Below are 24,074 nucleotides of genomic sequence, written 5' to 3'. Positions count from 1 at the left end.
CTTGCAAGCAGATGTTGTGTCTACCAACTGGGAAGTCCAGTAGAATAGCAGGCTGGCAGTGGGAGATGGTTTTTGCTCCTGTTGGGTGTGAACACCTCCAGGTTTACACGTGTCCATTCAGGAGTTGGCCCTTAGGTTCTAGAGAAAGATCTAGGGCTAGAAATATGGACTTAGAACTCTCAGGATACAGTGTCTGCTTGGTGGATATGATGACTTTGCAAAGCATGTAGAGAAGAGAAAAGTGGAAAAAAGAGAACCTTGGGGAAAATCTATGTAAAGAATGGGAAGCAGAGAAGAAATTGGGGAAAAGAAAGATCAGAAAACCAAGAGGGATTGGAATTGAGGAGACCAGGAAGAAGAGTTTCCTAAAGGGTAAGTGTTCAAGAGTATCACATGACACAGAGAACATGTAAGGGGAGAACTAATAATTAACTATTTGTATTTGGCAAAACCTAAACATCATTGGTCTTGGCAAAAATAATTTCATTGGCATGGTTAGGGAAGAAGCACCATTGTGGAAAGATGGAACACGAAAGGTGGGAGCATAAATGAAAAAGAAAGAGAAAATGAGGGTGTGTGATATGTAAAAGGAGAGCTAGAGTAAAATGAGAAATTTTGATAAGATTGGGCCAGACTTGCATATGTTTATATTTATATTCCAAAAGAAAATAGCTGGAAGAGAGATAGAGGTCTTAAAGATACTCATGTTCTGATGATCTATGTTGTAAAAAATGGCATATCCGTGGTATAAAAAATGAAGCCAAAATTTGTTGGCTTGATACATGGTTTTATGGATTAACAATTTGAGCAGGGCTCAGTGGGCATTTATTTTGCCTACATGATATCAACTGGGATCACTTGGTAGTATTCAGCTAGTGGATGGTCTAGTCAGGACAGTCCAAGACATTATGCCTGGAGCCTTTGCAGGGATGGCTGGAAGGCTAAGCTCAGCTGGGGCTATCAATTGAAGCTTCTCCAGCATGGTAGTCTCAGGGTTGTCAGTCTTCTTACATGGCAGCCCATGTAACAGCTTCACTGTTCCAAGAGACAGAGAGAAGAAGCTGCCATTGTCTTAAGGCCTGGGACCAGAAACTGGCTCAGTGCTATTTCTTCCATATGCTGTTGGTCACAGCAGTCACAGAACTTTCCTGATCTAAAGGAAGGATACATAGAACCCCAACCTCTCAGTGGGAGGAATGTCAAATAATATTAATCCCCTACAGCTGGAGAGGGGGGTTGGTGATGGACTTGGTATCCCTAAGTAGATAGAAGCTTATGGAATCTAGAACCAGGTGGGAGAACACCTCTTCTACTAAAATGGAGAGGAGCTAAAGCTAAATGTGGATAAAGATGAATCTTTTCATGGGGTCAGAAAGGAGGAGGAAGTCGAGTAATTTCTGCAAGATGGCCTCCATTATCTGCTGAAGATCAGTTGAAAGATAGATGGGTTTTGGGCTTGGTGAGATGGGCTGTTGGATGGGCTAGTTTTGTCCAAAAGACCTTCACTCACATGTTTGCTGCTTTGGCCTAATGAAGACTTAGGTCGTGTCTGCTGGCTAGTGCTAGCCCATAAATTTCACTGATCTGCACTTTTTGAGAAAAATACAGTGCAATGAGTATGTTTAAAGCTATATATTATGCAATTTATAGTCTAAGATTTTATTTTCCGTATTTTATTTGGTGTTAAAATTATAATATTTCTAATTGGTTGCAATGAAAGGATATTGAGAGATGCTACCTCTCTTATTTTTCATATTGAGATCTAATGTTGGAAGTCTTTTATTGGTCCTCCAAACTTCTGTGTTGTTTGTATTTTTTTACATTTTAATGGTTGATGAAAACTAAAATCTGAGGACCACTCATGTACCGACTAAAAAGATGCTTTGGAAGGTGTGTACCCCTGTGGCATTATTTAAAGAACTATAAATCTTTGTTTCCCAAAAAGAAAAGCTATAACCAGGGTGCCCCATCTTCCCCTTTAGAGATTGGCTTGAGAGACAACAGAAAAAGAACCCATCCCTAATTATTTTTTTGCCTTTTCTCTTCTTAACCCTTATGATGATGCCTGTGAATCATAAAATGGATGCTTCTAGTCTGTTTCCCTTCCTTCTTCTCCTCCCAGTCAGCTGCTTTATACATGCTTTTGTCTTGCCTTGATCCCTTTCATATTTGTAACACAATGTTGACTAATGTTGAGGTAATGGTCCCGGCTAATGGTTTTGAATATTCACATTTGGAAAGTTCTTTTTAAAACAAGTCTGTTTTCTTTATCAAAACAGATTAATAAAAATTGGTTACCTCATTCTAGTGTTCTTGGTGAAATCTCTTTTGTCATACATGTTTTTAATACATTAATAATGTTTTTATCTTGTTAAGGGGTACTTTTCAGAGTACACCATTTTGTTTGTGTCTCTGTGAATCTGAAATGATAGCAGTTTAATAATTTTGGGGTTGTCTACTCCCTTGGAGAGACGTGAAAGTGATAGTATCTCACAAACGAAGGCTTTTCCAGGACAGAGCAAGTCTTAGAAATTCAAGGAAAGTAGAACAGGGAGTTCTCAGAAGGTCCCAAGTCCTGTCTGGCCAAAACGCTTCCCTTTGTGAGTTCTTGTTTGCTTGAGACACATTTGTGCAGAGGCGAGACCCAAGGACTTAGTTTGGATGATATCTTTGTCCTCAGATCCCTTATGGCCGCTCAGAATCACTCTTAAATGGGGGAGAATAAAACCAGATTGGTTCTTTTCCTGACTCACTTGGATTGGATCATAACCAAGCTGGCTACTGGCTACTGTGATAAGACAAAACATGCCCTTTGACCTGTCGTTGTCTATTGCTGTTCCATATACAAAGGAAAAAGAAAAAGACAAGAATGTATGGAGTCTCTGGAGCCTGTTATCCTACATCTTTGAGCCAACAATAATATCCTTCAAAGTTTCACTAAACATGTCCTCCCTCATTCTTTTCTTCTGTTTTCTCTTAGTTAAAAAAAAAAAAATCATGGTATAATTAACATACAAGGAGATGCAATGAAGTTAACCTACAATGAAATCTTCAGTGTATGTTTTTTAAATCTCTTTGGTGAAGTGTTCATTTTTTTGGTCTGTCTTTCTCCTGGGTTTTTCTGGGTTTTTTTTTTCTTGTTGATTTTTGGAAATTCATTATATATTCTGGATATACTAGCCTTTTGCCAAAATCTATATTGCAAATATCTTCTCTCAGACCATGTGTTGATATATACATATTTTTAGTTAATACATAAGACTTGAAAGAAGTTCCGCTCACAGGAGATCACTTTGAGTTGAGTCTCACTCAAAGGATGAAACTTTACTTAATCTATTTGCTCCACTATCACTTAAGGATTCAGGTATTATATTTTCCTGCCCTGTCCTAACCTCAAGTTCCTAATCTTGATGTGGGAGCCAGAAAGATTTGAGAAGAAATGAACAAGGCTAGATCCATAATGTTTGCTAATATACTCTATAGTCTCAGGAATATTCGAGAATTTAGGATAAAGAGTTACACTTAATTGATAGCAGAAGATTAAATTAGTGTCTGTGAGAGGTAAGTTGCATGTGTTTTTCAGTGTATGGTTTGATGAATTTTAAAAAGGTGGTTTGTTACCACTGTTCCCAAGAGGAGGTATTATCACGCCATTCAGGGCTACATAGGGAAGCACCAGGGTTGGTCATGAGGGAGACAAATGGATACACCCATCTAAATCACAACATTTCCATTATATTAAACGTTCCCTTGTGTATTAAGCATGTCTTTTTATTCTGATGTTTTCACATCGGGGAACTTACTGACCACGGGGAGACTGCCCATCCCATGGGTAGCCAGATTCTAGAGATCGTAAATGACTTGCCAGTGAGCATGACTTGCGTATGTGCAAACTGACCCATCCAGAGACCACCCCATGCCCACCCCCTCTATCTGGCTCTTATGCTCCAGGCCAATATTCCCCTGCCCTTATCACCTCAGGGTGAAGTGCTACCATACAACTTGGGACAGCCCCTCCATCCCAGAGCCTGCTGAAATTATTCAAAGTAGCCTATCCTAAGCCCGCTTATCTACCTTGCCTGTTGCTTCTCTCAAAAACTGCAATGATGGCTCTTGCCCTTGTTTTCTTCTGACTCCCTTCTGCCTCCTAACTGCCCCTGGTGCTTTCCCATGTGGCCCTGTGTGGTGTGAAGCGGCTCCCTCCTCTTGGGAGCTGTGAGAAACAAACTGTCATTTTAATGGCAACCATCTCCTGATCTGTTGGCCTCCCCATACCTGAATAATAATAAAACCTGCATTTAAAGTTACCTCATGCTCTCCTGGTCTATCCTCTCCCATCCCCTAGAGGCAGCTACTATTCTGACTTCTATCAGTATAGATTTGTTTTGCTTGTTCTAGAACTTTATATAAATGGAACCATCAACATATACAGTTAGGTCTGGCTTCTTTTCACCCAGCAAATGTTTTAAGATTCATTAACGTTGTTGTGTGTTTTAGCGGTTCGTTCTTTTTTACGGTTGAGGAACATTCCATTGTGTAAATATACCACACTTTGGTTATTCGTTCTCTGGGTTTTATCGATTAAGAATAAAGCTACCATGGGGGAGCCTGACTGGCTTAGTCGTAGAGCATGCGACTCTTGATCTCAGGGTCCTGAGCTTACTTAAAAAAAAAAAAAGAAAAAGAAGAAAGCTACTGTGGACATTCTTTTATATATGTTTCGTGAACTCAGATTTCCATTTCCCTCAGAAACAGAGTGGTGTCCCACAGGATTGGCGTATGTTCCTCTTTTTTAGGAGACTTCCAAGCAGAAATCTAAAATAGTAGCACCATTTTGCTCTCCCACCAGCAATAGATGAGAGTACTCGTTGCTCCATATCCTCATCAACATTTGGTATTGTTAGTCTTTTCCGTTTTAGTCATTCTTGTGGTTGTGCAGTGTGATCTGTGATTCTAAATTTGTGTTTTCCTGATGATTAATGAGGTCGAGCAGCTTTTCTTGTGCTTTTGGCCTTTTGTGTATCTTTTTTTATGAAGTCTGTTCAACTCTTTTGTCCCTTGAAAAAAACCTTTTGCTTACTTGTGTTTTTATTATTGAGTTGTAGGAACTCTTTAATATTCTGGATTCAAATCCTTTGTCAAATTTATGTCTTGAAATATTTTCTTCTAGCCTGCGGATAACTGTTCATTTGTGTGAACTCTTACATCTTTTGATGAACAGAAGCTTTTAAAAAACTTTGATGAAGTCCAATTTATCAGTATTTAAAAATATGTATCATACTTCCTCTGTCCTGTATTAGCAATCATTGCTAATGTTGCAACTACAAGTTGCAATTACATGTCCCTATGTTGTCTACAAGATGTTTTATAGTTTTAGCTTTTATGATTATCTTAAATTCATTTTTATGCATGGGATGAAGTGTTGAGATTGGGTTTTTTTTTTCAGATAAAGATTTTCAAAATTTTATTGAAAAACCTTTCCATTCTTTAGTGAATTGCTTTGGTACTTTCATAAAATTCAATTACCATATAATTATCAGTGTATTTCTATATTCCCTGTTCCACTGATCTACTTATCTATCTTCTCCTTCAGTATTACATGTATTGAATAATGTAGCTTTACTATTCTCAAAATCAGATAAAGTCCTCCAACTTTGTTCTTCATTTTCAAGTTGCTTTGGATATTAAAGGTCCTTTGAATTTTGAAATAAGCTTGTCAATTTCTTCCTTTAAAAAATCCTGCTAAGATATTGATTAGGATTGTGTTGAATCAGTAGATCAGTTTGGGGGATATTGATGTTGAATAGTATTGATTCTGGCAGTCCATCTCTCCATTTTTTAAAGGCCTTTATTTCAACAGTATTTTGTAGTTTATTAAATTTATTTCTGAATGTTTTGTCAGGTTTAAAAAAATTGTGAGCAAATTTTTATTCACATATCCAAAATTTTCGTAACTAGCATCTAGAATTAAATTTACTTTGTATGTTGACCTACCATCCCATGACCTAGCTTTACCTATTCATCACTTCTAGTTATTTTTTTGTGGATTTCTCACATACGCAATTATGTCATCTGTTACTAAATTCATCTTTTTTCCCCAATCTTTGTGGCTTTTATTTCTGTTTCCTGCCTTAATACCCTGGTTAGATTCACCAGTTTTTTTTTTTAATTAGAAGTGATAAAAGTAGCATCCTTGCCCTGTTTACAATCTTGCAGGGAAAGTGTTAAGTCTTTACCATTACTTATGATGTAGGCTCTGTTTTTATACACGCCTTTTATCAGCTTAAAAAAGTGTTCTTCTATTCCTATTTCAAGTTTTCATCATGAATGGGTGTAAAATTTTGTCAGTGTGTTTTTGGTATTTATTATCATGATTACAGATGTTCTCTTCTTTTCTGTTAATGTACTGGTTACCTTGATTATTTTAAAATGCTTATACTCTGTCTTGAAGTATTCTCTTACATATTGCTAGACTTGGTTTGCTGATATTTCATTAACAATTTTTGTATCTGTGTTCATGAAGGTTATTGGTCTCTAATTTTTCTTATGCCTTTATTGGATTTTGGTATCAGGGAAATGCTGACCTCATAAATGAAATAGAAAATCTTCTTTCTTTCCTCTTCTGTTTTCTGAAAGAGTTGTGTAAGATTGATATGTTTTATAGAATTCAAATGTAAAGTTATCTAGGCTTGGAATTTTCTCTGTGGGAAGTTTTAATTAAAAATTCAATTTCTTTAATGATTACAGGACTAGATTTTCTGTTTTTCCTCCCAGTTGGTTTAATTTATGTCTTTCAAGAAATTTGTCCATTTAACCTAAGGTGTTAAATTTCTTGAATGATTTTTTGTTCATAATACACTCTTATAATCCTTTTAGTGTCTGCAGGTCTCTGATGATATTCCTTCTTTCATTTCTGACATTGATAATTTAAGTTTTCATTCTTTTTTTTCTTGACCAATCTGAAAAGGGTTTACCAGTTTTACTGACTTTTTTTCAGTGAACCAAATTTTTATTCATTGATTTTCTATATTATTTGCCCATTTTATATTTGATTCCACTGTCATTTCCTTTTCTTTCCCTATACTTTGCTCTTTTTTCTGTTTTCTTAGGTAGAAACTTAAATAATTGATTTTAAGCTTTTCTTCTTTCTTTTTAAAGATTTATTTATTTTAGATAAAGGGGGGAAGTGGGGAGAGGCAGAGGGAGAGGGAAAGAGAATCCTTAGGCAGACACCCTGCTGAGCCCAGAGCTGAAAACCCTGAGATCATGACCTGAGCCAAAATCAAGAGTCAGTCGCTTAACCAACTGAAAAAAAAATTCATAAAACATATATATAAAAGAATATGTATGATAAATATTGTTGTAAGCAAATTTTTAATTCATATATCCAAAATTTTCATAACTAGCATTTAGAATTAAATTTATTTAACCAACTGAACCACCTAGGTGCCCATCTTTTTTTTTCTAATAAAAGTGTTTAAAACTATAAATTTCCATTTATAAAAGTTTTTTCTTATCAGTGCTTTAGCTGCATCTCATAAATTTTGACGTATTAGATTTTCACTATCCTTTAGTTCAAAATATTTTTCTCATAGCCCTTGTAATTTTTTCTTTGACTGCTGGTTATTCAGAAGTGTGTAACTTAATTTCCAAATGTTTGGAGATTTTCTAGGTAATTGATTTATAATTTAATTACATTATCATCTGAAAATATTCTGTCAGGTTTCTATCCTTTGATATTTTCTGAGCTTTGTTTTATGGCCCAAAGTATGGTCACCCTTGATGAGTATTCCATGTGTACTTAAGAGAATGTGTATTTTGCTGTTTGGGGATATAGTGTTCTAAATATTAATAAGGTAGAATTGGTTAGTAGTGTTTTTCATATATATTCTGTATCCTTATTGATTTTTCTGAGAGTTAAAATCTTCAGTGATGACTGTAGATTGCTCTATTTTTTACTTCATTCCTGTCAGTTTTTCCTTCATGTATTTTGAAATTGTTAGTTGCCTGTCTTCTTTTTTTTTTTGAGATTTTATTTATTTATTTGAGAGAGAGAGAGACAGAAGGAGCATAAGTTGGGGGATGGGCAGGAGGGAGAGGGAGAAGCAGACTCCCCACTGAGCAGGGAGCCAGATGGGGGGCTCAATCCCAAGACCCTGAGATCATGACCTAAGCTGAAGTCCAGAAGCTTAACCTCCTGAGCCATCCAGGTCCCCCAGTTGCCTGGCTTCTTAGTGAATTGACCATTTATCCTTAGGAGGTTATAAGCTCTCATTATCTATGCTAATACTTCATCTTAAAATCCACTTTGATATTCGTATAGCTTTCTTATGAAAGCAAGGTTTTTTGTAACCTTAATATGTCTTTATATTTAGAGTATCTCTTGTAAAGAGCATGTAGTTGAATCTTATTTTCCTTTTTAATTTGCCCATTTGGACAAACTCTGCTGTTCAATTGGAATGTTTATTTGATTTACATATAATATAATTACTGTTAAGTTTGACCTTAGGTCCATGATTTTTCTATTTGTTTTCACTAGTTCTGTTTTCTTTTCCTTTTTCCCCCTCATTGCTTGCCTTCTTTTGAATTAATCAAGTGTGTTTTACCTTCCTTTTTATCTCCTCTGTTGGCTTTTGAGCTAAAATTATTATTTTTAGTTGTTGCTCTAGGGTTATAGTATGCATCCTTAACTTACCATAGTCTACCTTGATTTGACTTATGACACTTAATATACAATAGTATATTTCCACGTGCCTTCTATTTTTGTTATTGTTGTCACATATTTTACTTTTACATGTGTTATCAATCCCACATTTTTATTATTTTTGTTTTAAATTGTAAGCTAATCTTCCATTTATCTTTTACTATGTAACAAATTACCCTAAAACTTGGTAGCTAAAAACAATAGACTATTCATCATATCTTACAATTTTATGGATTATCAATTTGAGTAGAACTTGATTCTGTGATTCTTCTCCACATGGTGTTTACTGTGATTACCCCCATGGTGTTCAGCTGACGAATGGCCTGTCTAGAGGCCTAGCCAGCTTCATCCACACAGATAGTCTCTTGGTGGAGGATGATTGAGACATTGTGCTCAGATGGGTTGCTCTCTTTCCCTGTAGTCCCAACACCTCTCCACATGGTCTCTCCAGCAAGCTAGACAGACATTTTCTGATGGCTCAGGGTTTAATGAGACCAGTGTTGAAGCTATGCCTTCTTAAATGCTAATCCTAGAACTGTTGTAGTTACTTCTCTGGATATCTTTTGGTTAAAGCAGGCATAGGCCAGCAGAGATTCAAGGAGAAGGGAAATAGACCCTACACCTTTATTGAAGAAGTGGTAAATAAATTTCAGTCATTTTAACCTCTAACTATTGTTTTTTCTTTCAGCTCAAATTTTAGGGTTTTTTTATTTTTGTTTTTAGTAAAACAATATCTTCACTGTTTATGAGGTTTTTTCTGAGTTGCAAAAATTCTCTTTGTGTTTTTTTCTGTATTACCATGTTTTTTTCCCTCTGTGTTCTCCCATTCAATCTTGGCTGCCACAATCAGACAGGTAGAAAGTATGAGAACACTTTGTTCTTTCATCTGTAGTAGAAACCTCAGCAGCAGACATAACTGCTCCAGATCTGTCAGACGACTACTTTTGGGTTTTAAGATATTAATAAATTGGAAATAAATTAGTCTTTTATGTATGCTACCATACTTCTGATACCCACTGCTTCTTTGTGTAAATCATATTTCCATCGGGTATTATTTCCTAACAGTAAATAATGAAATAAGTTACTTTCACATAAAAGATAACTAGGAGATTTTGACATCAGCAGACCTGCAGGGTAAGAGAGCTAAAAGATATTCTTTAGGCTAAATGGAGATGATAACAAATGGAAACTTGGATCTTTAGGAAGGGCTGAATAGAATCAGAAATGACAAATACGTGAATAAATATTAGAAAACAGATATTTTCCCTCTATATTTCTATAAAATGCTTCAGACTGTTACAAGTGAAAATTATGGCATTATATTGTGGGGCTGGTAATAAAGTTGACTCTTAAACAGCACATGAGTTAGGGGCACCAATACCCATGCAGTCAAAAATTTGTGTATAACTTTTGACTCCCCCCAAAACTTAGCTACTAATAGCCTACTGGTGACCAGAAGCCTTAACAATAATAGAAACAGTTGATTAACACATAGTTTGTATTATATATATGTACATTATACACTGTATTCTCACAATAAAGTAAGCTAAATAAAAGAAAATTTATTAATAAAATCATAAGGAAGATAAAATACATTTAAGGTTTACTATACCGTATTTACTGAAAAAAAATCTGTGTATAAATGGACCTATGCAGTTCAAACCCATGTTGTTCAGGGATCAACTATATATAGATGTAGTACATATGACAACTATAGCATGAAGGATGAGGGGGGCAAAGGTACTTACATGATTATAGCATTTATGTATTTTATGTGATGTCATAAAATTTTAACTCTAAATAGACTATGAAAAGTTACATATTGTAATCCCTAGAACAACTCTAGACCAACAAGTAGATATGCAGAAGGTATAGCTTTGAAGCCAATAAGCAAATTAAAATTGAATTTTAAAAATTATTCAAAAAGAAGAAAAGAAAGGAAGAATAGAAGAACAAAAAAGCCGAAGAAACACAGGGGAAAAAAATCATAAAACAGTAGACCATTATCCACCAGTATCCAACTTATAGCACAGATGGTCAGGATGGATAAAAACAAACAAAAAACAAGATCCATCTATCTGTTGTCTACTATAAACATAGACACAGTATGGTAAATAAATAGAAAAATATATACTGTGAAACATATGTATAAGAAGACCAGACTGGTTACGTTAATACCAAATAAAGTAGACTTCAAGACAGCCAGTATCACTTGAAGTAAAGGAAAACTTTTCATAATGATGAAAGAATCAAGTTATCAGAATGATATAGCAGTCACATATAGTATGTGATTATGTAATTGAAACAATAGTTCACAGAATTAAAGATACAAATATCAGTAAACGTTGGAGATTTTACATCCCTCTCTCAGCGACTGATACCAAACTAGACACCAAAAATCAGTAAGATACAGAAGATGTGAACTCTTTTAACCACCTTGATCTAGTAGGTATTTATAGAACATTGTGTACAGCAACTGCAACAGGATACACATTCTTTTCAAAGGCACATGGTACATTCACTTAGATAAATTGTATGCTGGAGGTTATAATATGTTTTGATACATTTAAAAGAGTTGAATTCAGGAATATGTTCCCTGACCACAATGAAGTTAAATTAAAAATCAGTAAGAATTAGATGTAAAGGAAAACCTCAAATATTTGAAAGGCTAAAAACATACTTCTATATAATCCATGGGTAAAATAAAAATATCACAAGAAAAATTAGAAAATATTGCAAACTGAATGATGGTGAGAAAAGAATATTTCAAAATGTGCGAGATGCAGCTAAAGGAAAGCTTATGGAAAACACTATGGCTTTAAATGCTTATATTAGGAAAGGCAAAAGGTCTAAAAATCAATGACCTAAGAATCTATTTTAAGGAGCTAGAAAAGGTAAATTTAAAGCCAAAGTAAATAGAAAAATGGGGAAAACAGGCGGGTGAGCAGAGAGACTGAAAGCATTTTACCAATATCTTGAATGAAAGAGGAATTATCACTATATATCCTATTAATATTTAAATATAAAAAGGATATATTTGGAAGAATTTTATACCAGTAAGCTCAGCAACTTAAAACGGACAAATTTTTGAAAAACACAATTTACCAACACTGAGATCAGATGAAGCAGAAAATCGGAATAGTTCTATATAAAAAATAAATTGAACTTGTTATTAAAAACCTTACAAAAGAGAAAACATTAATCGCCGATGGTTTTACTGATGAATTCTTTCAAACATTTAAAGAATACCAACTTTAAATTCTTATAGGAAGTGGAAGAGGAAGGAATATTTCCTAACCCATTTCATGAAGCCAGCAAACCCTAAACTTAAGACATTATTAAAAAATATGAAATTACAGACCAATATATCCCTCATGAATGGGGACATAAAAATACTTAACATAATTTTATCAATTCAAATCAAGTAATATATATGTATGAAGATGTAATACATCATGACCATACAAGGTATATCCTAGAAAAGCAAAGCTGGTGCAACATTTAAAACATCAATCAATGTAATTCTCATTAAACGGAATAAAGGAGAAAAACCATATGATTAACAGATTCTGAAAAATTATTTGACTACATTCAATACTCTTTCAAAATTAAAACAAAGAAACAAAAAAAAATCCTTTCAGCAAATCAGACATGGAAGAGAACTTCCTCAATCTGTTAAAGGGCATCTATGAAAACCTATAGCTAGTATTGTACTTAATGATGAAAATCTGACCATGTTCTTTAGAAAGATCTGGAAAAAGTAAGAGTGTCCATCCTACCACTTCTATTCATTATTGACTAAACTGTCCTAGCCATTGCAAATAGGTAAGAAAAAGAAATATACTGATTAGAAAGGAAGGAGCAAAACTTTTTTATTTATAGATGGCATGTTTATAAAGTCCTAAGACACCTACAAAACAACCTCTAGAACCAAAAAATTAATATAGCAAGGTTGCTGGATATAAGATCAATGTACAAAAATTAATTGTGTTTTATATATAACCAACCAACAGTTAGGAAATGAAAATTAGGGGTGCCTGAATGGCTCAGCTGGTTAAGTGTCTGACTCTTGGTTTTGACTCAAGTCGTGATCTCAGGGTCATGAGATTGAGCCCTGCCTTGGGCTCCCTGCTCAGCAGGAAGTCTGCTTAAGCTTCTTCTCCCCCCCCCTGCTCCTCCCCCCACTTGCATTCTTTCCCTTTCTCTCAAATAAATAAAATCTTTTTTAAAAAGAAAATTAAAATTAAAAATAATTACATTTGCAACAGAGTAAAAAAGCCTTATAACACTTATGGAAAAACATGCAAAAGACATGTAGGATTTATACATTGATCACTCAAAATACTGCTGTGAGAAACTAAGGAAAATCTAAATCATGCATTATACTATAACTACAAATTGAAAGAATCATTACTGTTAAAAATGTTAGTTCTCACCAAATTGAAATATAACTTTACTTGAATATAAACTGTAATTCCAGTAGGGATTTCTTTGGTAAAAATTGATAATCTGATTAAAAAATAAAAAAGACCTAGAATATAAAGGGACTTAGAATAAAGCAGTCTTGAAAAAGTACAACAAAGTTGGAAGAAACTATCTGACTTCAAAACTTAATATACAGCTACGGTAATCAGTATATTACTATCATAATAACCAATAGATCAGTAGAACATAATACCCAATACTGGATCCACACATTTGTGTTAATTTGGTTTTCAGTAAATCACCAGAGCAAACTTATTGGGAAATAAAAATCTTTTCTATAAATGGTTGGAATATCTGGATATCCAAATGGAGAAACAATGAACCTTCACCCCTTACTCATACCATATAAAAATTAATTCAAGATGGAGCATAGACTGATCTATACCACAAAGCTAAAACTATAACACTTCTAAAATAGCACTGTTTAATAGAACTTTCTGCAATGTTAAGAATGTCCTATATCTAAGTCGTTGTACAATAAAGTAGCTGCTAGTCATATGTAGCTGTTGAGTACTGGAAATGTGTCTGTTGTAACAGGAAGTTAATTTTAAATTTAATTTTTAAGTAGTTTATATTTATATAGACTAATGGCTATAGATGTCTGTGTAGACCAGTCTGATGGACTGTATTGGACAGAACAGTTCTAGAAAAAAAGCATAGGAAATGTCTTCTCAAGCTGAGGGTGGGCAGCTGTTCCTTGGACACAGAAAGCAATAACCATAAAAGAAAGAGTAGATGAATTAGACTCATCAAAACTTAAAACTTTTGCTATCAAAATACACCACTAAAGAAAATAAATAGGCAAACCATATTGTCAAAACTCATAGAATGGTACCCTTAAGATTTGTGTATTTTATGTAACTTTTATTTGAAAATAAAATAATTCTAGCTAATGATCTGTTTAAGAGTTTAGTGCCTTAAATTCACACCTTACTTTGAAATGCTTCAGTCTAATACAATGGACTGATGTATGGCCAGTGGGATGATTTATAAATGACAGAGCAAAGACAATGAATGTTCATTGTAGATTCTAGGTAGGTGCAGTATATACATGTTCTCTGCACAAATTCTTTCTTTCAACTTTTAAGAATTAAGATCCTAAATTTCTTCAGTCTTTCTGTGTGTTTGAACATTTTCCTAATGAATGTTGGAAAAAATTTCTAATATGATTTTTTAGTATAAAAGTGACTTGTACCTAGCAAAATATTTAGGAAATATAAAAAATAAAAGGAAGAAATAATATTTTCCATAACCCAACCATCCAGAAATAACTATTACTTGATGGTTTCACTTTCAAGTCTTTTTCTATGCTTTATTTTTACTTTATTTAATGTCTATGATCATATTTTATATACTGCCTTATATTTTATACTTGTATCCTATAAAATATTCTGTTTTTCCCTAATAAGATGTATAGCTTTTTATTTCCACTGCCAGATAATATTCTACTAAGTTAGTATACTATAGCTTACTTAAGTATCCATCTATTTTGTGTGTAGGTTGTTTTTTATATCTTACTGATATACTGCTATAATGGATATCATTTTGCAAAAAGTTCTGTGTTTTAGGTCCTTGTAAGTGCAAGTACCACGTCAAAGGGTATGCAAAGTTTCGAAGCTCCTTACACACATTGTCAAATTGTTGACATTTTTTCTAGAGTAGTCCCTGAGACACCTCTATAGAACCCTCAGAGCTGCTCAAAGTCCAGTTAAAACACCACTGACCTAGAATATTTGAGTTATTCACAGGCTGTCCATCAAATTGAATTTTCTTTAAGATTTATTTTTTTTAGAGAGAGAGAGTGTGTGCACATGCCATGCAAATGGAAGAGGTACAGAGAGAGAGAGAGAGAACCCCTAGCAGACTCCCCGCAGAGCATGGAGCCCGATGCAGAGCTGGTCCCACAATCCTGAGACCATGACCCCAGATAAAATCAAGAGCTGGATGCTTAACTGCCTCAGCTACCCAGGTGCCCCAAACTGGATTTTTTTTTTCCTTTTCTTTTCTTTTCTTTCTTTCTTTCTTTCTTTCTTTCTTTTTTTTTTTTTTTTTGCTGTTTTGAGGTTCAGAAAGGCTTAGTGACTTGTCAAAGATTCCTGCTGGTAATTGACAGAGCCACCACTTGACCCTGCATATGTCAAGGAACACAAAACAGGTGTTCAATAATGTTGGTTAAATGAACACATGCATAAATGAAGGTACCAAAGGCTTACATCAAAGGCTTAGATTTACATTGCCAATACATTTCCCTTCAGAACTAGGAAAGACTTAGGTTATCAGGCTGACACTAGCCTGAATGACATTCTCACTTGTGTATTGGTTTATTTGTTCCATTCATACCTACCTCATGTGACGAAAGCAGCTTTCTGATTTTCCTTTGGCTCAGAACACGGAATTACATGTAAAGCACATGTAATTACAAGATGCTAATTGATCTGTTGTTGGAAATGTGGTCCAGGTTACAGTGACTTGAGTATCTCCTGATGATTCTTTGTCTGCTAGGCTTCTAGTGTGAATGGCAAAGCACTTGTGTAGAGCATGCCACTCCCCCTTCTGAGGACAGTTTCCATAGGCAGGGTCATTCTGCACACTGCAGCAGGCCTGGCTCAAGTGAACTGCGGCTACCATCAGCACAGACATCGTACTCGGCAGCAGTGTGAGCAGATGCCCCAGGAGGCTGTGGTTCCAGGGGCTAAGGAGGCTGCTGGCTTATGGGGACACGGCCTTTCTGTGAAACAAACTCAATGGGGAGGGAGGCAGTTCCTCTGTAAACAAACCCAGGAGGAAGGATCCTTTGTCCTTGTGTACAAGGAAGAAAGACTAATTATTCCTTATTCACAATTCTCTGCTCAGAGAACGAATCAAGTATTGCTGTGAGCAGCTGCGTATTCTGTTGCCATATATAAAGGGAAGAAAGAATGACTCGGCTTCGATTCTTGAGGCAACAGTTGATTATGTGAAGTACATTCGGGAGAAAATCCCTCCAGCCATTATGGGCCAGGTATTTGACTCCATGCCCTTGAATTTTATCCTCGTGCACAGTGCTTTAAAGCCACAGTTTTATTCTTTTTAATTGGAAATGCATGTGTGTTTGTGTATATGAAAGAATATATGTATCTAAATAAACCATTCTCTCTCTCAGATTACGGAAGTACTTCAGAGCAATAGGAGGTTTTGTAAGAAACAGCAGATGTCCATACAGCTATCCCTCCCAGGCACGATCATGGCACAAAGGTACGATGAGGGCTCTTGTGAATTGGAAGTTGGCTCGTTAGTTTCCTCTGATGCTAATGCTAGAAGTATTGTATAAACAGCACCATAATGAAAACTCAAGTATTTATTAAGAATCGATGAACTTGGGGTGCCTGGGTGGCACAGTCAGTTATGCATCCAACTCTTGATTTCAGCTCAGGTCATGATATCAGGGTTGTGAGATCAAGCCCAGTGTGGCGCTGCATGCTGGGCATGGAGCCTGCTTAAGATTCTCTCCCTCTCCCTCCGCCCTTCCTCCGCCCCCCCCATCCCCTACGGTGCCTACACACTGTCTCTCAAAAAACAAAAAACAAAAACAAAAAATTTGAACTTTTCCCATTGCCAATGTGCGTCATTTAGTCACAGTGATAAAATATGTAATATTCTCAGGCCCATGATCCTTTCATCATTTGAGTCACTCTTATTTCTTCTCTTGTTAATTCTGAAGATCTTAAAATAAGGCTTTATCAGTAGTGACGGTCGTGACTGGCAGACCGACAGAAGCAGGATGCATTCTAGCATTCCTCTGTCCCAGGAGGTCATGGGCCCCGGAGTAGTCCAGCCCTATTTCAGTTGGGAGATTTTAAAGAATTTGCTAGTACAAAATGCGACATGCCAAATGAATGCTTTCTTAGTTAAATGTATTAGAATATATAAACAAAGAAAACCTGTAAAACAAATCATTCCTCCACATCCTAAACAATCATCACGAATCCTGTTCAACCATTTGTTCTTATGCCTAAATTAACCATAGTTTAGGCTCTGTCTGTGTTATTTAGAACTTGAATGATAGAAGAACAATTGAACTCAGCAGTGTGCATGCATTCTTCCTTGAGAATTGTGTAAGGTGGTTTTTTTTTTCTGTCCTTTTAAGGGAAAATGGTGTGTTGAAAAGCACTTATTCGCCTGTGAGAGGGATCCGATTCCTGGCTAATAAGTGCTTGAATGTGTACTCTGTTCCTGCCTCGGGGGGCTCCTTGGATGAAGCTGTGAGAGGTGAGCTCCACCTGATAGCCTGTGTGGTCATAGTATGCTTGGCTTACGTGGTGTCCTGGGCACCCTCGCACTTCTGTGCATTTACCTCCATTGCCAGGGAAAGGAGTGTAGCTAGAAGATTACACCTTGAGCCCTTTTGGTATTACCTGCTTGAAGTACGCACGATGGCCACAGGCATTTAAATGGTGTTATCTCAGAAATTGGGTTTAAAATTGACTGTCGTTCCCAGAAAGGGAAAGTTATCTTCTTTTTATTGAGGAATAACTGACATACATTATATTAGCTTCAGGTGTACAACATGATTTATGTGTACACATTGTGAAATGATCACCACAATAAGTCAGCTTAACATGTGTCAATGAGATTACAATATTTTTTTCTTGTGATGAAAAGTTTAAAGATCTAGTCTCTTAGAAACTTTTAAATATGCAGTAGAGTATTATCAATTATAATCACCATGCTGGACACTATATACCCATGACTTTTCTATTTTGTAACTGGAAGTTTTATACCTTTTATACCCATTTCATCCACCTGCCCGAACTCCCACCTCTGGAAACCACCAGTCTGTTCTCTGTATCTATGAGCCCAATTTTTATATGTTTGTTTGTTTTTTGAGATTCTGTATATAAATGAGATCGTACAGTATTTGTCTTTCTTTGTCTTACTTCACAAAGCATAATGGCCTCAGGGTCCATCTATATTGTCATAAATGGCAAGATTTCATTCTTTTTTATGGCTGGATAATATTTCAGTGTGTGTGTATTTATATATATATATATATATATATATCACATTTTCTTTATCCATTTATCTGTCAGTGGAGACTTAGGCAGTTCTTGGCTCTTGTCAGTAATGCTGCAATGAACATAGAGGTGCCTATATCTTTTTGAGTTAATATTTTCATTTTCTTTGGATAAATACTCAGAGATAGGATTGTTGGACCATATAGTAGCATTATTTTAATTTTTTTGAGGAACCTCATTCTGTTTTCAATAGTGGCTGGATCAGTTTACATTCCCACCAACAGGACACAAGTACATATCCTTGCCAACACTTACTATTTCTTCTTTTTTTGATAATAGCCATTCCGATGGATATGAGGTAATATCTTGTGGTTTTGATTTACATTTCCCTGATGATTAATGATGTTCAGCATCTTTTCATGTACCGATTGGCCATTTGTATGTCTTCTTTGGAAAAATGCCTATTTAGATCCTCTGTCCATGTTTAAATTAGTTTGTTTCTTCGCTATTGACTTATAGCAAAGGAGTTTATATAGGAGGTTATATAGGAGTTCTTTATATATTTTGGATATTAACGCCTTAGCAGTTATGATTTGCAAATATTTTCTCCCATTCCATAGGTTTCCTTTTCATTTGGTTGATAGTTTCCTTTGCTGTGCAGAAGCTTTTTGGTTTGATATTATATGCCCACTTGTTTATTTTTGCTTTTGTTGCCTCTGCTTTTGGTATCAAATCCAAAAATCATATCCAAAAACAATGTCAAGGAGCTTACCCCCTGTTTTCTTCTAGGAGTTTTATGGTTTCAGGTTTTATGTTAAAGTCTTTAATCTATTTTGAGTTAATTTTTGTGTATGGTGTAAGATAGGCGTCCAGTTTCATTCTCTTGCATGTGATGTCCAGTAGAAAGCTCATCTTATAGATGATAAGCACATTGGTGACTTTATTACATGAATAGAATCTAAACGAAAGGGAAGTACTCAAATTAATTGAGTACTAATTATGTACTGAGTATTTAATATTTAATAATTTAGCATTAATATATATTAACATATGTATTATATATTAATATATTAATTATAGATAATAATATTACATATAATTACATATAACTATATAATTGATACGTATTATATATTAATATATAATATATATAAAATAGCATTTAATAATATAACATATTAACCTTTTACCTCCTTCAAGTTCTTTGCTTAAATTGCTTAAATGTCACCTTCTCAGTGAGTCTCAGCCACTCAATTAAAACTGCATACTCCTTTCCAGCATCACATAATACATGGGACTTCTTATCCACTTTCTCTACTGTATTTTTTCATAGACTTATTTCCTTCTAATATTCTTTATTTGTATATGTTCTTATGGCCTGTCTTCTCCCACTAAAATATCAACTCCATGAAGATAGGGAATTTTTTTTCCCTCTTTTGTTCATTGTTGTATTTCTAGTACCTGGAGCACTCACCATCATGTAGTTGGTACTCAAGAAACCTTCACTATATGACTATTCCTTGTGAAAAAACATACCCACTGTGAGGCATTTTTGTTGTTTGTGTTATAAAGTCTAGGCGTGCCCATGTACTGGTACAAATCAGAAGATGGAAAAAAGCAGAGCCAGAGTAAAAGAGCACAGTTACCGGTTTGTGACTTTTCTGTTCCTGAAGGTTCCTCTTCACTGAGAAACCAGTAAGGCACGGAGCTCCTAATCATCATGTTGGATGCTGACCTGTCACTTCAGTGCCCTGAGTCTGAGGTCACTCTTGTGCTGACTTACTCGAAGGGACTCCATCGCTTACGTCAGCACCTTCGCTGTGCCGGGAATGTCCTTTCCGTACTCTACCTGGGGAACTCCCCGCTCATCCCTTAGTTCTCAGCTTTAATGTCCGTGCTTGAAAGATGGGGGCACAAGGACAAACAAGATGCATTCTTGTTCTTATGGGGCTCACAAATTAGTAGCAGAGAGGTCACAAAACAAAATATGACTCCTACAGTACTTTAAATGCTGTAGTAGAGACACTGTGCATAATATGCGGATATAGTAAACGCTGCAGGAACAAATGATGTTACTAGGGATAGTGAGCAAAGTCAAAAGAGAAAGAGGCCAAAGATAGAACATAGCTCTCCTTGTTCTAAAGTCAAGTAAGCTTCAGGGTGCTTTATTAGTCAATTTGGTCTTTTCTCCTGACTTGGGGCAGAGGGGAGGAGAAGTGAAAAAAGGGTAGCCATGAGCCATAGTTAATCTACTTCAAGTAGTTGTGGCTGAGTATCACCCAGAATGACTAAAGCAGCTCAGATTAAATCAGAAAGAGATCGGGCCATATGCCTGGCAGTGTTACTTCTGGAACACACAGTGCTTACTTCTGCACTCTCACTGTTTATGTTCTGCAGAAACTCTGAAACACTGTTTTCCTGGTGGTAAGTTCTGGCCTCTCTGTGCCCCAGCATCTCTTAGTTTTCATCACGTAGAGCAGCTGCTCCTGGGAAGACACAGAGATGCTAGGATCCTAGACTTTATGCCATGTTTAGCCTGGGGAAGACCTTGAAGGTCACTGAGTCTGACCCCCCATTTTAATTTTATTTATATACAGTTTTCCATTTGGAAAGCAATATTAGTCCTTCAGTAGTCCAGCTAAGATAATCACTGTTCATTTTTAGTGTATTTCCTTCAAGTCTTTTTCTATGTATATTTTTCTACAATAGTACTCATATTGGACACCCAATTTTGTTGCCTTCTTCTTTTACTTAACATTGTGTCGTATATACTTTAATTTTTTCTTGTTCAGCCCTTACCACCATTTTAATGGTTTTAGTGGTTTATCAAATAATTTCTAGAAGAATCTTCTTAGCCATCCTCCAATTGCTACATTTAGTGTTTGTAGTTTGGTGGGGAGAGTGATTCTATATATATATGATGAAAGGAAATATTTCCCCATACATAGATTTTTCTTTATTTTGGACTTTTCCTTGGGCTACATACCTGGAAGTGTGTGATGAATGAGTTTGAGAATGTGACCACCTATATAGCTCATAATGCAGGTTGCCAAATTGTTTTTGAAAGAGCACTGGAACCGTTGAAGTCAGTATAGTCTTCCAACGTCACTTCCTAGGTCAGTAAATTGGAAGGCTGGATAAGTGAAATGACCACCTGAGGTCACCAGGTGTCTGCTCACGTCTGACTGGTAACACAGAAGCGCTGATCCAGCTCAGTGTTTAGATTTTATTAGGTCACCTTTACCTGTCCTTTCCATAAATCTCTGTACATATTTGCTGAAATGATTCTTCACAAATATTCTAGATACATTTGTTTATAAAGTGGACATAAAATTTCTTTACTTTCATTATTACTAATGTCCAATAGAAAATAAAGAGGTATTCACAGTGTTACTTCAGATTACATTGGTAACATTCATAATATATTAAAATTTTTTTCTGCCTTCTAGTTACTGTGCAGAATATAGATATATAATTATACAACCCACTTCATTGATAGAAAATCGACCAAACTTTACTTGTGAGTGAATAGAGTTCTACTTTTGGACGTTTTTCCTTGCTTCGTAGGGATCATAGGGACGGTCACTATCTTGATTATGATGGAAGCCACACACACACACACACACACAGGCACAGAGATCTGGTGTTCCTGTAAAATCTGTCTTCCGATGACATACAGTTACTGATTTATGGTATGTGTATCGCACTAACTGCCACAACTAAAAAGTTAACTGTGTTTTTCCATCAGCATTGGCATGTAAGAATAGTATAAGTTTGTAACATGAGGAAATGAAATAGAAGACAATTTATTTCAAATACAGTAATTCCAAGTTACAGAGTTGTGAATACTGATGGGTATTTGTTTTCTTTTTTATTAAAGGTCAGTCCAGCTCCACTTCAGAGAATGCAATTGGTGAGATGTATAAAACTCGAATTCCCAGCAAAGCTCTCTCCCTTAATTCCTTCCATGCTGTCAGATACTATTCTAAAGTCATCCCTTCCTATGATGCAGCTGCCGTAACAAATCAGAACATTTCAGTTCATTTTCCAGGAGCTGTACCCAAAGTCTCAAAGTTTCTTCCTCAGCACTGCAATTCTGTGCTGGGCCAGACATGCACAACGCATCCCAACTGTCTGGTAAGTCTGCTGGGGTCTTAGCTCAGATTGGATTCTTTCGTTCCAGCTGTCAGGGGCCCCTGGCTTGCACTGTGTTGTTCATACTCTGGTCAGAAGTCTCTTAGGCTGGGACCAGGTGCACTTAACCCAGGCTCTCATTCCCCATGCTGCAGGACTGGTATTTAGATATCCAGGATCGGTGAATCTGGATGGGGACCTGCTGGTATGACCTGAAATGTCCAGATGGGACCTGATTTCCTCTAGAGTCCCTCCCTTTCGCCCCTCTGCTTCTAGGATGCCACATCCCATTTCACCAGCCTCACCCGCACCTGTGCTCTAACTGCCTGCTGCTTTATCTATCTCTTCGGCTGGCAGCGCTGGGCTGATTTCAGATCCCAGATGTCCTCATATCACGGATATTTATGGAACATCCCCTCTGTTCTAGCATTGTGCTAAGCACCAAGAATGAAGTGTATAAATAGATGTGATCCCTGCCTGAGTGTCAGAGGGAAATAGACATCGAAGCTAGTAATTGTGATCCACGCCGGGTCACGTAGGAGGCGCACCCTAGTATATACATTATAATCTCGAAGAAATACTGGAAGAAATACTATCAAAGCTGAGATCCGAAGAATAAGAATTAGCCCAGTAGAGTGGTCAGGAGTTGGGAGTGAGGAGGGCAATAGCATTCTAGGCAGATGGATCAGTATATATAAACAGTGGTATCTTTTTTTTTTAATATTTCAAGTTTTTATTTACATTCTAGTTAGTTATATAAACAGTGGTATCTTTATTTTTTGGAAGAACTGTCCCATTCGAGAAGAAGACCCAAACCAGCCTGGCCTGTTCTAGATGGACTTCTGATAACCTTAATATAGTTGCTAATACTTTTGCGTATTAATAATAGCTAACACGTTTTGAGCACTCAATAAGTAATGTGCCAAATACTCTGTGTACTTAATGTGTATGAACTAATGAATCCCTGAAATAATTCTTTGAGGTAGGTGCTATTATTATTTCCCATATAACATCTATAAAATGGGAATAATAGTGACCTTCCCAAAAAACGTTTATCAGAAAAATACTTTAAAAATAATTACAAGAAATTTTGAAATATGAATTATCTATAGATATAATACTGTTGCTAACGATCATCATTATACAAATAGGGAGACCAGGGTAAATGAAAAAGAGATTGTAACATTTTTTTTTAATTGTTGACCTGTACTTCTGTGTGTAGTTTTTGTTGGAGAATTGTTGTAAGAGAATAATTACTTTTAATAACAATAAATAATACATATTTTAATGGGTTTATTCACCTGAAGATTCCACATGGTTTTATAAATCATTTCATATTGCTTTAAGACATAGAAACTATATTTGTGACATTATGAGTAAGAACAGGCCAAGAATCAATTAATGTGGCTTTCTTTCCCCTTTGCAGCAACAGTTTTGGGCATATTAATAGCACATGTTTGAAATTCACACTCTAGACCAGCTGTTGGGTACAGTTTGACAATCCAGGAAGAATGGAACAAAGAATGATCATGAAAGCTCCACCCAGAGACCTAATATCAAAAGAGTTTGCACTGTAAGGCTTCTGATAAATGTGCTAAAAGCTTCTGCAGACAGATAGCAAAAGTGCTAGCCACCCACTTTCACTGATCTTCATATATGCTTGGATCTCCCCAGCCAGAGCACTACAAGAACAAATGGCCTGGTGACCTAGACTTTTTTTTTTCCCCTCAAAAAAGATTCCACAATTTATGATCCAC

At 35.9% G+C, this 24,074-nt stretch overlaps 1 protein-coding gene across 1 annotated transcript in view; it reads left to right on the top strand.

The window, feature by feature from the left end:
- Nucleotides 1-23,782, top strand: part of SOHLH2 (spermatogenesis and oogenesis specific basic helix-loop-helix 2) — a 46,119-nt gene extending 22,337 nt beyond the window's left edge. The window contains exons 7-11 of the mRNA XM_002923460.4: nt 16,043-16,190; nt 16,332-16,423; nt 17,316-17,437; nt 22,064-22,320; nt 23,744-23,782. Coding sequence (XP_002923506.1) covers nt 16,043-16,190; nt 16,332-16,423; nt 17,316-17,437; nt 22,064-22,320; nt 23,744-23,764 — 640 coding nt within the window. The 3' untranslated portion in view covers nt 23,765-23,782. The remainder of the gene's footprint in view (nt 1-16,042; nt 16,191-16,331; nt 16,424-17,315; nt 17,438-22,063; nt 22,321-23,743) is intronic.
- Nucleotides 23,783-24,074: the final 292 nt, after the last annotated feature.

Source organism: Ailuropoda melanoleuca, chromosome 7 (assembly GCF_002007445.2).
Source record: "Ailuropoda melanoleuca isolate Jingjing chromosome 7, ASM200744v2, whole genome shotgun sequence".
Taxonomy (NCBI): domain Eukaryota; kingdom Metazoa; phylum Chordata; class Mammalia; order Carnivora; family Ursidae; genus Ailuropoda; species Ailuropoda melanoleuca.
The sequence above is the reverse complement of the archived record's forward strand: the minus strand, read 5'-3'. Positions and strand labels throughout refer to the sequence as shown.